This window comes from Lagenorhynchus albirostris, chromosome 2, assembly GCF_949774975.1.
Source record: "Lagenorhynchus albirostris chromosome 2, mLagAlb1.1, whole genome shotgun sequence".
Taxonomy (NCBI): Eukaryota; Metazoa; Chordata; class Mammalia; order Artiodactyla; family Delphinidae; genus Lagenorhynchus; species Lagenorhynchus albirostris.
This window is the reverse complement of record NC_083096.1, coordinates 142,824,687-142,839,218: the sequence shown is the minus strand read 5'-3', so window position 1 is coordinate 142,839,218 and position 14,532 is coordinate 142,824,687. Positions and strand designations below refer to the sequence as shown.

At 36.4% G+C, this 14,532-nt stretch overlaps 1 protein-coding gene across 1 annotated transcript in view; it reads left to right on the top strand.

Annotated features, from left to right (window-relative positions):
- The window catches only part of ZFYVE9 (zinc finger FYVE-type containing 9), a 185,690-nt gene that overhangs the window by 112,966 nt on the left and 58,192 nt on the right, over positions 1-14,532 (top strand). The window contains exons 8-10 of the mRNA XM_060140064.1: positions 162-282; positions 4,632-4,754; positions 6,562-6,717. Coding sequence (XP_059996047.1) covers positions 162-282; positions 4,632-4,754; positions 6,562-6,717 — 400 coding nt within the window. The remainder of the gene's footprint in view (positions 1-161; positions 283-4,631; positions 4,755-6,561; positions 6,718-14,532) is intronic.

The window sequence follows — 14,532 nt, the reverse complement described above, 5'->3', positions numbered from 1 at the left end:
CCCAGTCCTTGGGAAACCACAGGTTAATGAGTATCTTGTGCTCTCTTTCAAAAAGTATGAATATGAAATTTTCACTTAAATTCCCATTTGTAGTCTTGAGTTTATTCTGCAGAAGTCTTCAACTGTGTGTAATGCTCTCTTTGCTTATTTGCTTTTCCTAGACGGATATTTCTCTATTCTCTGGAAGTATAACTCAGGTTGGAAGTCCTGTTGGCAGTGCAATGAACCTTATTCCTGAAGATGGCCTTCCTCCCATTCTCATCTCCACTGGTGTAAAAGGAGGTATGTGGACTTAGATGTTTAAACAGGGATAGTTATATATGCCAAATGTTGCCTTCTAATTAAGGGAAGGAGATAGAATTCAAGTGATAATCACCTTTCTCTTCTCCAACAAAGAAGGTGACTACTCAGTGCCATGAAAAGCATTGGTGCTATTACTGATTGTTTTAGAGAAGATATTTATGTTTTTATATGATCATTTCCTATGTTGGAAGGATGTAATATTATTTTTAATTCCCACTGTGTATAAATGTAGCTTATTGGCAGTTCTTCATATTCCAAAGCACATAATACTCTGAAGAGTTGCTTATAGTTCTAGGATTAGCCCATATGATACAGTCAGTACATTAATTTAACTTCTTGTTTTGAAGTACAATACACATTCAGAAATGTGTATATAATAAGTGGAGAGCTCTGAACTTAAGTAGCAATTTTCTGTTAAAAAATATTTTTAGTGAGTCCTGGTAAGACGCAAAGTTACTAATCAGTCAAAAGAATGCTTACCTTGGGCTTCCCTGGTGGCACAGTGGTTAAGAATCCACCTGCCAATGCAGGGGACACGGGTTCGAGCCCTGGTCTGGGAAGATCCCACATGCCGCAGAGCAACTAAGCCCATGCACCGCAACTACTGAGCCTGCGCTCTAGAGACCGTGAGCCACAGCTGCTGAAGCCCACGTGCCTAGAGCCCATGCTCTGCAACAAGAGAAGCCATCGCAATGAGAAGCCGGCGCACCACAACAAAGAGTAGCCCCCGCTCGCAGCAACTAGAGAAAGCCCGGGCGCAACAATGAAGACCCAATGCAGCAAAAAAGTAAATTAAAAAAAAAAAAGAGAATGCTTATCTTTATGCAAACGTTTCTTGTTGATAGATCCAGATCAGCGTCCAGTCAGTACATTTTCAGGAGATGATTTATCCATAATCTCTCCTCAGTTTTGTCGAGATGGTTTATCAATAATCTCTCCGCAGTTTTGTCCTTGTCTTTTACCTGGTCTCCCTGCCTTCAGTCTTTCTCTCCTTTATTTACTCTTACATATTGGTGCCAGTTCTCTTTTTTTTTGAAGTATAGTTGATTTACAATGTTGTGTTAATTTCTGGTGTACAGCAAAGTGATTCAGTTATACATGTATATATATCCTTTTTGATACTATTTTCCATCATGGTTTGTTACAGGATATCGAATATAGTTCCCTGTGCTATACAATAGGACCTGTCGTTTATCCATTCTATATATAATATCAATAGTTTGCATCTGCTAGTCCCAAACTGCCAATCCAACCCTCCCCTGCACTCTCCTCCCCCCTGGCAACTACAAGTCTGTTTTCTATGTCTGTGAATCTGTTTCTGTTTCATAGATAAGTTCATTTGTGTCATATTTTAGATTCCACATATAAGTGATATCATACGGTATTTGTCTTTCTCTTTCTGACTTACTTGGCTTAGTATGATAATCTTTAGGTCCACCCATGTAGCTGCAAATAACATTATTTCATTCTTTTTTATGGCTTAGTAATATTCCAGTGTGTGTGTGTGTGTGTGTGTGTGTGTGTGTGCGCGCGCGCGCACACACACACACACACCCCACTTCTTCTTTATCCATTTGTCTATCGATGGACACTTAGGTTGTTTCCATGTCTTGACTATTGTAAATAGTGCTACTATGAACATAGGGGTGCATGTATCTTTTCAAATTATAGTTTTGCCCGGGTATATGCCCAGGAGTGGGATTGCTGGATCATATGGCAACTCTTTTTTTAGTTTTTTGAGGAACCTCCATACTGTTCTTCATAGTGGCTTCACCAGTTTACATTCCCACCAACAGTGTAGGAGGGTTCCCTTTTTTCCACACCCTCTCCAGCATTTGTTATTCATAGACTTTTAATGATGGCCATTCTGACTGGTGTGAGGTGGTACCTCATTGTGGTTTTGGTTTGCATTTCTCTAATAACTAGTGGTGTTGAGCATCTTTTCATGTGCCTGTTGGCCATCTGTATGTCTTTGGAGAAATGTCTCCTTAGGTCTTCTGCCCATTTTTGATTAGGTTATTTTTTTGATATTAAGCTGTTATGAGCTGTTTGTATATTTTGGAAATTAAGCCCTTGTCGGTCGCATCATTTGCAAATATTTTCTCCCAGTCCGTAGGTTTTCTTTTTGTTTTGTTTATGGTTTCCTTTGCAGTGCAAAAGCTTGTAAGTTTGATTAGGCCCAGTTATCTTTTTAAACGTAGGTATTATCATAGATTGTTCTTGCTTAGAAAATTCAATGGGTTCCCAGTGCCTTCCGTATAAATTGCTTACCATGGCATACAGTGTTCCTTGTAACCTTATCTCAACTTATCTAATTTTATTTCCAGCCAACACCCCGGTACTTTACAGGCATGCTACAGGTTATTTACTGTTTTCTGAAGAGTCACATTTCATACTTCCATGCTTTTTCTTATGCTGTGGAATAGTGGGAAGAGAATGGATTTCAGAGCTGGACGAGCCTGAGTTTTAATCCGGTAACAGTCCATTCCAGCTGTATGATCCAGTGGGCAAGTCTTTTATCCTCTCTGAATATTTTTCCTAGATTTTTTTTTAAAAATTAGGTAACTATAGCTAATTAAGAGTCATTATGAATAATAAATCAGATGTCATACCTGAAAGTACATAGCAAGAAAATTGGTACAAAGTAGGCATGTAATTAATATTTTTTTAATCTTTCTTTCCTCTGTCTAGAGTAGAATGCCCTTCTATATGCTAGACTCCTTGAATAACTCCTCAACCTTTCAAAATCCATATTAATGGAAAACTTCTCTGAAACCTACCTTGGCTGTCTTTGTAGTAGTGTTTTACATCCTCATTTCTGTTCAAATAGAAATTCTTATAGACTATTACTATATTAACACATTTTTCATTGTAATTTAGATATTTATAGGTCTGATTCTTTATTCTCTATAGACCATGAATTCCTTCAGTCTGAATTCATGTTTGTGTCTTCTGCTCCTAGCATGGTGCTGGGCCTATATTAGGCTCTCAGTAGTGTTGGCTGAATGATCATACTATCAAATGCAGCTTGCGCCTCAGATAGTTCAACAATGAACTTTCACGTAAAGTTAAGCATTCTTTTGATTGTATAATGCCTTTGCTCCTTTACTAGGACCCTCTAAAAATATTCTTTTTTTTTTTTTTTTGTGGCACACGGGCCTCCCACTGCTGTGGCCTCTCCCATTGAGGAGCACAGGCTCTGGGCATGCAGGCTCAGCGGCCATGGCTCACGGGCCCAGCCGCTCCACGGCATGTGGGATCTTCCCGGACCGGGGCACGATCCCGTGTCCCCTGCATCGGCAGGCGGACTCTCAACCACTGCGCCACCAGGGAAGTCCTAAAAATATTCTTTTGTAAGTAAATTTGCTACTTAGGTTTCAAATTTGGGTTATTTTAATAAATCTTAAATTAATAAGAAATTAAATTGGCCTACTCTGCTGTTAAAATAAGATTTCAGGGTTCCATTTTCATTAAAAGTCACATCCATTAAATCTAATTGTCAAAACCTCTCCTACCAAGAAGCAGCAACTAGTTATCTATTGTATATTCACTTTCTTAAATCATATTACTATGTCTTAACCAGAATTTTGCTATTTTGTATTCCAGTGGAAAAAATTAAAGAAAATTTTTGAAAGTCACTTAGTATTTCTCTTTTCAGTAAATATTTTCATTGATAGTGTATACATTTCCAAAATACATTTTGGTTTCTATTGGTCAGTGGGAAATGGTGTTATTTTGTACTGAACTCATTCTTGACTTATACTTAGAGGAATTGTTTCATAAAACGAGTCGCTTATGATACTTTTATTGTCTGGGTGCATTTTTTAAAGTTTGATTTTTTTTAATGGTAAAAAATCTCAACAGTACAAAAGCATATAGAGTAAAAAGTAGGATTCCCCTCTGCTTCAACCCCTAGACATCCTTTCTAGAGGTAACTAGTGTATTATCACTTACTTGTATATCATGGATTATTTTAAATGTTGGTCTTAGAACATGTAATATGTGAAATTCTTATTATGATAGTTGGAGGATTTTTGTTAAATCAAAGGGTTGATTTTAGACTGTGGCCTAAACCATTGCGTGGAGAAGTCTATAAATAGGATAACCATGTTATCATCCAAACTGGACTGGAGCACTTTTAAGAGTGAAAGGGGCACTATTAATATGCCACTCGGATAGCAGCTATAAACCTGTGTTCACCCTGTGAAACCTGTGTACAAATCAATTGCTTATCTCTTTCCTGTGAATAATAAGGCCATTCCTCCAACAGATTTCTGTCTTGATTTGTCTCTTTAACCAATGGCTTACATTGTTTTCTCCCCTTACAGACTATGCTGTAGAAGAGAAACCATCACAGATTTCAGTAATGCAGCAATTGGAGGATGGTGGCCCTGACCCACTTGTATTTGTTTTAAATGCAAATTTGTTGTCAATGGTTAAAATTGTAAATTGTAAGTTGGAAATTTGTTTTTTTAAATTAAAATGAGATACTGAGCCATTAAATTCATTACACGCAAGTATTTTTATGTAGAGCCACATCTTAATGAAAACTGGGTACGGAAGAAGTTGGTTTGTATAAAATTATATATCCCCAAGGACAACTGTTGGACTGATTGAGACTTGCTTTTAGTCAAGGGTGAGATAGGTGAATTCTCCATGGAGGAAAGCCAAATGAAACTTGAACTCATCTGAGTTAAGTTCTTCCTGAGATGGGTATGCTAAGTCACAACTCACCACCAGAATAACTGGAGGTGGATAAATTATCCAGGGGGGTCAATTTACATGCTAGGTTTAAATCCCAGAAACCTTAATCATGGTGCAAAACCTTATTTGGGAGAAGTGTTAACTAACACATAGTAAAACTTCAGTACATCACAATTTAGGATTCAGAAGAAACTTCTCAGTTCTTGGTGCTAGCTTCTTAGGTATCAGAATAAGAGAGAGGATAGTAACCTAGAATCTTGAATCCAGTATGGTATTGGAAAATAGAGAATGCATTTATACTGGATGAATGTTAATAGGCAGAGTTTTGGAGAGAGGAAGGAAGCATTGGGGAACAGTCCTCCAGTTCCCATTATGTATTTCTTTTAAGTTGTCCTTGGAAACCAGAAACACCAATATACTAAATTCTTCAGAGGTTCTGTATAAATGAAATGCAGGTTTCTGGTTTGTTTGCTAATCACACCCTTGTATGTTTGGCCAGCTGCTAATGCTTGCCACCTTTCCTTCTAGGATCATATTTTAAAATAATTTGCTGGAAATTTCGATTTACCGTATCTAGTTTATAAGTTATGCTTAGAAAATAGCTAACCTAGAGTTCCTTAAGTGTGCACCATCTTAATATAGTTGGATTGGCACCTCTTGTTTAGGTATATAAAGAAACAATTCACAGAATGAAAGAAAGGAATCTTTTATTAGTGTTGATTTACATCATGATATCCATAATTTTATTTGAACCCTTTTTCAGTTCCATTGGGGATCTTGTTGTGTTGGCATACAAATAATAAAAATATCAAGGATTGAACATTATTTTTGAACTACGTATAGCTTGTGCTGTTGTGGCTCTACATAGCCTTAAAGTGAAGAAGTAGAAGTAATTAGTCCAGAAAAGCCATCTGTTTCACTGCTTTTTACCAGATGAAGTCAAGTAAAGTCCTGTTGCTGATTATCTAGAATTTTCTCCCAGGAAAACTATAATTTAAATAGCTAGACTCTTTTAGTCACAGGTTAAATTTAATAAGTATATATCAAAATATATTTTCTTTAGGCCATAGCCTGAATCCAAGGCTATAATAATTGCTTTTATTGTTTTTCTTGTTTCTAGTTTTAATTATTTCCCTTAGTAAAGTGATTTAATTATACACACACACACATAGGTGGGGGAATATATCCTTTAATCATTATAGCTGAGGATGCATAGTTTGGTATAATTTATTTCATTGTTAATGGAATGTTGTTTCTTTTAATACACCTTTATATAATAGAAGTTAAAAGTTTTTAGTGCACTTTCTTTCACTATTACTTCTTTTACTTCCCTTCCAGTTGTTTTTCTAAGTGTTTGCTTAGAGCAAGAGGCATTGGTATGCTTTATTTTCTGCAATAGTCCTTTGGCTCAGTGCAGTGACAGTTCACAGCAGAATTATACAGACTCAGTGTGATCTATTTTATTCTTTGGTGTATTATAACAAAGATGTCTGTGCATTTCTTAAGGGTAAGGATTGAAAAGAATGTCTTCATTTCTTTTTATTTCATCTACAGATGTGAACAGGAAGTGCTGGTGTTTCACAACCAAGGGAATGCATGCAGTGGGTCAGTCTGAGATAGTCATTCTTCTACAGTGTCTACCGGATGAAAAATGCTTGCCGAAGGATATCTTTAACCATTTTGTGCAGCTTTATCGGGATGCTCTGGCAGGTGGGGATACTTTCTGACTTAGTCTGTACCCTTTACAGATGATAAAAAATTCTGGACTCAGATGCAAAATAATAGTCTTAAATTTGGAAACCTGGCATTGGACTTTGGTAGTATTGGCAAGTTAGAACTTGGCATGGTTTTTGGAAGTTATAACTTTTAATACTTTATGTGAAACGTTGTTACTATTTTATAATGGCTAGAATCAGAGTTGTAAGATAATCCATTGACCATGATGTAAGAATATTTTCCTTTGAGTGGCCTAGGGGATATAGTATTGGTATCCGGTAGAAGGAAGCATAATGATAACTTACTACTTCAGTTAACAATATTTATATAATCATAATGTAAATATTCATTTAATTTTCAAGTTTCAAAAACCATTAGCATGGACAACTTTATTATGGTTTCAAAATAAATTGTAAATGTTGTTACCTGTAACAATGTAAAAGTAAATGCATAGCTATTAGAAGTTGGAAAAGACTAAGGATACTAATATAAAGACATACTATTAAAAGCTGAGAGAGAATTAAGTGTATTATTTGACATTACAAAGTTAACCTTCCGCAGGTTTAATAGAGGAGGTAAGAAGTAGTGTAATTGAGCTAAGTGCTCATTTATCATGATAAAAAGTCAAAAAGTAATATCTGTAGTTGATAAATAGGGAAAGTGTAGTATAAGAACTAAAGCAAGTGAATAATAAATGAGATTATCCCTGAGAAGCAAGACTGGGGTGGGGTGAGGGTAGCCAAGGTATTACAATTATTTTCATATGTTATTTGATAATGTTTTAATAAATATATTAAAATAATAAATTATTCATACTTTCTGAATGCAGGTAATTCCCCTTGTGGGATTCTATGCCAAAGAAATTATCTGAAATGTAAAATACACTTTGTACATGAAAGTGTTTATTATAGTATTACTTAAATTTAACACAAAAGTTTAGAGGCAACCTAAATGCCCAGCTATAGGAAAAAAGTTTAAGTGTGTTATATTTTTTAGATGAATGCATCTTTTTTAGAATATTTTTTAGCTATTAAAAGTAGTATTTTTATGGAAAATGCTCTTGAAATAAGTACAAAAGCATGATACAAAGTTTCATCTTTAATGTGGTTATGGCTTATGCATAAAAGATTATGCCTTTATGTCATAATTATGATATTTTAGGTGAAATATTACATGAAGGCAAGGTGCTATGTTAGAAATTGACCACATGATACCTGTGAAGTACAGTTCAGTATTTACTGTTCAGTATTTGTGTCAGTTCCAAAATGTATGGGGTTAATTTGAAGTCATCTGGAGCCTCTAGGCCTAAATTTCATTCCAGAAATTACTTGAAACATTCTTTTTTTTCCCCTCAGTTTGAATGTATTCAGATTGCATGTTTATATGGTTTTTGTTTTTTTTTTTTTTGAGCTACGTGGGCCTCTCTCTGTTGTGGCCTCTCCCGTTGCAGAGCACAGGCTCCGGACGCACAGGCTCAGCGGCCATAGCTCACAGGCCCAGCCGCTTCGCGGCATGTGGGATCCTCCCAGACCGGGTCACGAACCCGTGTCCCCTGCATTGGCAGGCGGACTCTCAACCACTGTGCCACCAGGGAAGCCCTATATGGGTTTTGAGAGGGCATCAGGGACTAGGGCATGGGAGGTTCATGAATGTCTTGATTAGGAGTTTGTCCTTTATTCTGCAGGCAGTGAGGAGCCATTGAAAGAAATGAATGATATAACCAGATTTGCGTTTTAGAAAGATGACTCTAGAAGCAGTATGAAAATGGATCAAAGTCTGTGTGTCTGGTAGCAGGTAGAGCAGATAAGAAGCAATTACAGTGGATAAACAAACTTAAAGTGGATGAGCACTAGAATACGGCATAACAATGAAAGATAAACAAACTGCTGATACATGCAGTAACATGGATGAAGTTCACAGACAGTAATACTGAACAAAAGAAGCCAGACACAAAAAAGTACATATTATGTGGTTACATTTATGTGATTCTCTGGAATAGGCAAAATGAATCTGTGGTGATGGAAATTAGATCATTGTGTGTCTGGGGTGAGGTGTGGGTGCAAGCACTAGAATTGATTGTAGACGGGCCCTGGGAACTCTCTGGGTTGATATAAATGTTCTGTATAGTGATTGGAATAGTGGTTACATGGGTGTTTACATTTTTCAAAACTCATTGAACTGTATAATTAAAATATGTAGGTATTATTCCGTGTAAATAATACCTCAATAAAATTGACTTAAAATTTTTATTGATATAATTGACACATACATTATATTAGTTTCAGGTGTACACTATAATGATTCGATATATGTATACATTGTGAAATGATCAATAAGTCTAGTTAACATCCATCATCACACATAGTTACAAATTTTTTTTTCTTTGTGATGAAAACTTTTAAGGTCTACTCTCTTAGCAACTTTCAAATATATAGTACATTACTGTTAACTATAGCCACCATGCTGTACCTACATCCTCAGTACTTATTTATCTTATTAACTGGAAGTTTGTACCTTTGGACTGCCTTCACGCATTTCACTTGCCCTTAAACCCTCACCTCTGGTAATCACCAGTCTGTTCCCTGTATCTATGAGTTCAGTGTATGTTTGTTTGCTTAGATTCTACATATAAGTGAGATCATACAGTATTTATCTTTCTCTAACTTATTTCACTTAGCATGATGCCCTCAAGGTATATATGTGTTGTGGAAAATGACAGGATTTCCTTCTTTTTAATGACAATAATATTCCATTGAATGTACATACCATGCTTTCTTTATCCATTCATCCATCAACACTTAAGTTACTTCCATGTCTTGGCTGTTAAAAATAATACTGCAGTGAACGTGGGGGTGTGGATATCTTTCCTAGTTAGTGTTTTCATTTCCTTCAGATAAATACCCAGAAGTGGAATTGAAGGATCATATGGTAGTTCTATTTTTAATTTTTTGAGAAACCTCCATACTGTTCCATAGTGGCTGCACCAATTTACATTCCCACAAACAGTATACTAGGGTTCCCTTTTCTCCATATCCTTGCCAACATTTGTTATTTTTAAATTGATTTTTAAAAAAGCTATTGTCAGGATCCAGTAAGAAATTAGGATATTACCAATAATGGCAGTGGGAATAAAGAGTATTGAAGAGATATAAAAGAGTGATGCCTCAGTTCAATAAGATTTCATAACTAATTGGATATGAGGAGTGAGAGGGGACAAGTCAAAGTTGGCTTTAGATTTCTGGCTTGAGCACCTGAGTGGACTTCGTTCTTATTCACTGAGGCAGTGAATAGAGGAAGAAGAGCAGATTTGGCAGAGGAGTGGGAGATGAGTTCTTCGTTCAGTGTGTTGGATTTCAAATAATGGCAACAGATGGTAATATGTAAATGAAAGATGAATACATAAATAGAGCCTTCAGGAGGTAGATCTGGGCTAAAATACAGATGTGGAAGACCAGCATTTTTGTGATAGTTTTAAACTATGGCTCTGAATGGGATAGGCCAGTGTGAAGAGACTAGATCTATGAATGGAACTCCAAGAAATACCAACAAGGAAAGGATGTGAATCATTACATGAGTCATTAAAATATATGTTTACCATAAATGGTTACTCATCTTTTAAAAGTATCCTTATATATCAATAGAGTGCATTTTGAACTGGCATATTGAAATGCAAAAATACTACAACAAAAATCACTTGGAACTGATAGTAAGACTAAGTAAGACTAAGGTCAGACTGTAATACATCTAAGCTGTATTAAATATTATCTATGAGGTGAGGGCATATATGAACATATCTAGGTAAATAGTATTTTAAGTAATGAGTGAGCTGTAAGGCTCTCTCTCTGTCTCTCTCCTTGAAAAGGAATCATTTCACAGCTTACAAAATATTGGAGCTAGTAGGGAACTTACATTATCTAGTATAATGCTTCATTTTTCAGATGAAGAAAGTGAGATCTAGAAGTGTTAAATGGCTTGCTCAAATCACAGACCTAGTTGGTGACAGAATTAGGACTAAAGTAGTCTATGAATTATGTCAGTTGCCTATGTGTGTATATTAATAGTATAGCAGTTTTTAAAAAACAGATATGGATAATACATATGTGCTATGCCTATTTTATTAAGAATCCCATGTGTACATAATCAGGGTAGAAGCTTAATATATTATTTCACTGTGATTTTTCTATGAACTTCCATGAACTCTATAATATTTTTACAGATTTTTAATCTAAACTACATGTATTAATAATAATATGTGTGTATGTGTATATATATATGTCTATGTATGTTTCTCATTTAGTATATATAAAATTTTTTTGTTACATGTCATTGCTTATGCTTTCCACAGTGAGGGGGAAAATGGTATTTTGTGAAAAATAACATTCTGAGAGTTTCAGGGTGCCTTCTGGATAATGTAGTGCCATGGGAGGTTCTAGATTGTATATTATTTCTCCCCTTCTCCCCTCCCTTACTCTGTGTTTTTTATTTTTTTAACATCTTTACTGGAGTATAATTGCTTTACAATGTTCTGTTAGTTTCTGCTGTATAACAAAGTGAATCAGCTATACCTATACATATATCCCCATATCCCCTCCCTCTTGTGGCTCCCTCCCACCCTCCCTATCCCACCCCTTTAGGTGATCACAAAACACTGAGCTGATCTCCCTGTGCGATGCAGCTGCTTCCTACTAGCTATCTATTTTACATCATTTAGTACTGTGTATATGTCCATGCCACTCTCTCACTTCATCCCAGCTTACGCTCTCCCCACCATCCCCTGTGTCCTGAAGTCCATTCTCTACGTCTGCATATTTATTCCAGTCCTGCCCCTGGGTTCATCAGAATCATTTTTTTTTAGATTCCATATATATGTGTTAGCATACAGTATTTGTTTTACTCTTTCTGACTTACTTCACTCTGTATGACAGACTCTAGTTCCATCCATCTCACTACAAATAACTCAATTTCGTTTCTTTTTATGGCTGAGTAATATTCCATTGTATATATGTGCCACATGTTCTTTATCCATTCTTCTGTCGATGGACACTTAGGTTACTTCCATGTCCTGGCTATTGTGAATAGTGCTGCAATGAACATTGGGGTACATGTCTCTTTTTGAATTATGGTTTTCTCAGGGTATATGCCCAGTTGTGGGATTGCTGGGTCATATGGTAGTTCTATTTTTAGTTTTTTAAGCAACCTCCATACTGTTCTCCATAGTGACTGTATCAATTTGCATTCCCACCAACCGTGCAAGAAGTTTCCCTTTTTTCCACACCCTCTCCAGCATTTATTGTTTGTAGATTTTTTGATGATGGCCATTCTGACTGGTGTGAGGTGATACCTCATTGTGGTTTTGATTTGCATTTCTTTAATGATTAGTGATGTTGAGCATCCTTTCATGTGTTTGTTGGCAATCTGTATATCTTCTTTGGAGAAATATCTATTTAGGTTTTACACCCATATTTGGATTGGGTTGTTTATTTTTTTGATATTGAGCTGTGTGAGCTACTTGTATATTTTGGAGATTAATCCTTTGTCAGGTGCTTCGTTTGCAAATATTTTCTCCTGTACTGAGGGTTATCTTTTCGTCTTCTTTATGGTTTCCTTTGCTGTGCAAAAGCTTTTAAGTTTCATTAGGTCCAATTTGTTTATTTTTGGTTTTATTTCCATTTCTGTAGGAGGTGGGTCAAAAAGGATCTTGCTGTGATGTATATCATAGAGTGTTCTGCCAATGTTTTCCTCGAGTTTTATAGTGTTTGGCCTTACATTTAGGTCTTTAATCCATTTTGAGTTTATTTTTGTGTATGGTGTTAGGAAGTGTTCTAGTTTCATTCTTTTACATGAAGCTGTCCAGTTTTCCCAGCACCACTTATTGAAGAGGCTGTCTTTTCTCCATTGTATAATCTTGCCTCCTTTATCAAAGATAAGGTGACCATATGTGTGTGGGTTTATCACTGAGCCTTCTATCCTGTTCCATTGATCTATATTTCTGTTTTTGTGCCAGTACTATATAGTCTTGATTACTGTAGCTTTGTAGTATAGTCTGAAGTCAGGGAGCCTGATTCCTCCAGGTCTGTTTTTCTTTCTGAAGATTGCTTTGGCTATTCGGGGTCTTTTGTGTTTCCATACAAATTGTAAAATTTTTTGTTCTAGTTCTGTGAAAAATGCCTTTGGTAGTATAGTCATTTTCACAATGTTGATTCTTCTAGTCCAAGAACATGGTACATTTCTCCCTCTGTTTGTGTCGTCTTTAATTTCTTTCATCATTGTCTTATGGTTTTCTGCATACAGGTCTTTTGTCTCCTTAGGTAGGTTTATTCCTAGGTATTTTACTCTTTTAGTTGCATTGGTAAATGGGGGTGTTTCCTTAATTTCTTTCAGATATTTTGTAATTAGTGTATAGGAATGCAAAAGATTTCTGTGCATTAATTTTGTCTCTTGCTGCTTTACCAAATTCATTGATTAGCTCTAGTAGCTTTCTGGTAGCATCTTTAGGATTCTCTATGTATAGTATCATGTCATCTGCAAGCAGTAACAGTTTTACATCTTCTTTTCCGATTTGGATTCCTTTTATTTCTTTTTCTTCTATGATTGCTGTGGCTAAAAATTCCAAAACTATGTTGAATAAAAGTGGTGAGAGTGGGCAGCCTTGCCTTGTTCCTAATCTTAGAGGAGATGGTTTCAGTTTTCCACCATTGAGAATGATGTTGGCTATGGGTTTGTCATATATGGCCTTTATTATGTTGAGGTAGGTTCCCTCCCTGCCCACTTTCTGGAAAGTTTTTATCATAAATGGGTGTTGAATTTTGTCAAAAGCTTTTTCTGTGTCTATTGAGATTATTCTATGGTTTTTATCCTTCAGTTTGTTAATATCGTGTATCACATCAATTGATTTGCATATATTGAAGAATCCTTGCATTCCTGGGATAAACCCCACTTGATCATGGTGTATGATCCTTTTAATGTGCTATTGGATTCTATTTGCTAGTATTTTGTTGACGATTTTTGCATCTATGTTCATCAGTGACATTGGCCTGTAGTTTTCTTTTTCTTTTTTTTTTTTTTTTTGCAGTACGTGGGCCTCTCACTGCTGTGGCCCCTCCCGTTGCGGAGCACAGGCTCCAGAAGCACAGGCTCAGCAGCCATGGCTCACGGGCCCAGCCGCTCCGCAGCCTGTGGGATCCTCCCGGATTGGGGCACGAACCCAGGTCCCTTGCATTGGCAGGCGGACTCTCAACCACTGCACCACCAGGGAAGCCCTGTAGTTTTCTTTTTTTGTGACATCTTTGTGTGGTTTTCATATCAGGGTGATGGTGGCCCTGTAGAGTGAGTCTGGGAGTGTTCCTCCCTCTGCTATATTTTGGAAGAGTTTGAGAAGGATAGGTGTTAGCTCTTCTCTAAATGTTTGATAGAATTCGCCTGTGAAGCCATCTGGTCCTGGGCTTTTGTTTGCTGGAAGATTTTTAATCACAGTTTCAATTTCAGTGCTTGTGATTGGTGTGTTCATATTTTCTATTTCTTCCTGGTTCAGTCTTGGAAGATTGTACTTTTCTAAGAATCTGTCCATTTCTTCCAGGTTGTCCACTTTATTGGCATAATGGTTGCTTGTAGTAATCTCTCATGATCCTTTGTATTTCTGCAGTGCCAGTTGTTACTTCTCCTTTTTCAATTCCAATTCTGATGATTTGAGTATTCTCCCATTTTTTCTTGATGAGACTGGCTAAAGTTTTATCAATTTTGTTTATCTTCTCAAAGAACCAGGTTTTAGTTTTATTGACCTTTGCTATTGTGCCTTCATTCCTTCTTCAT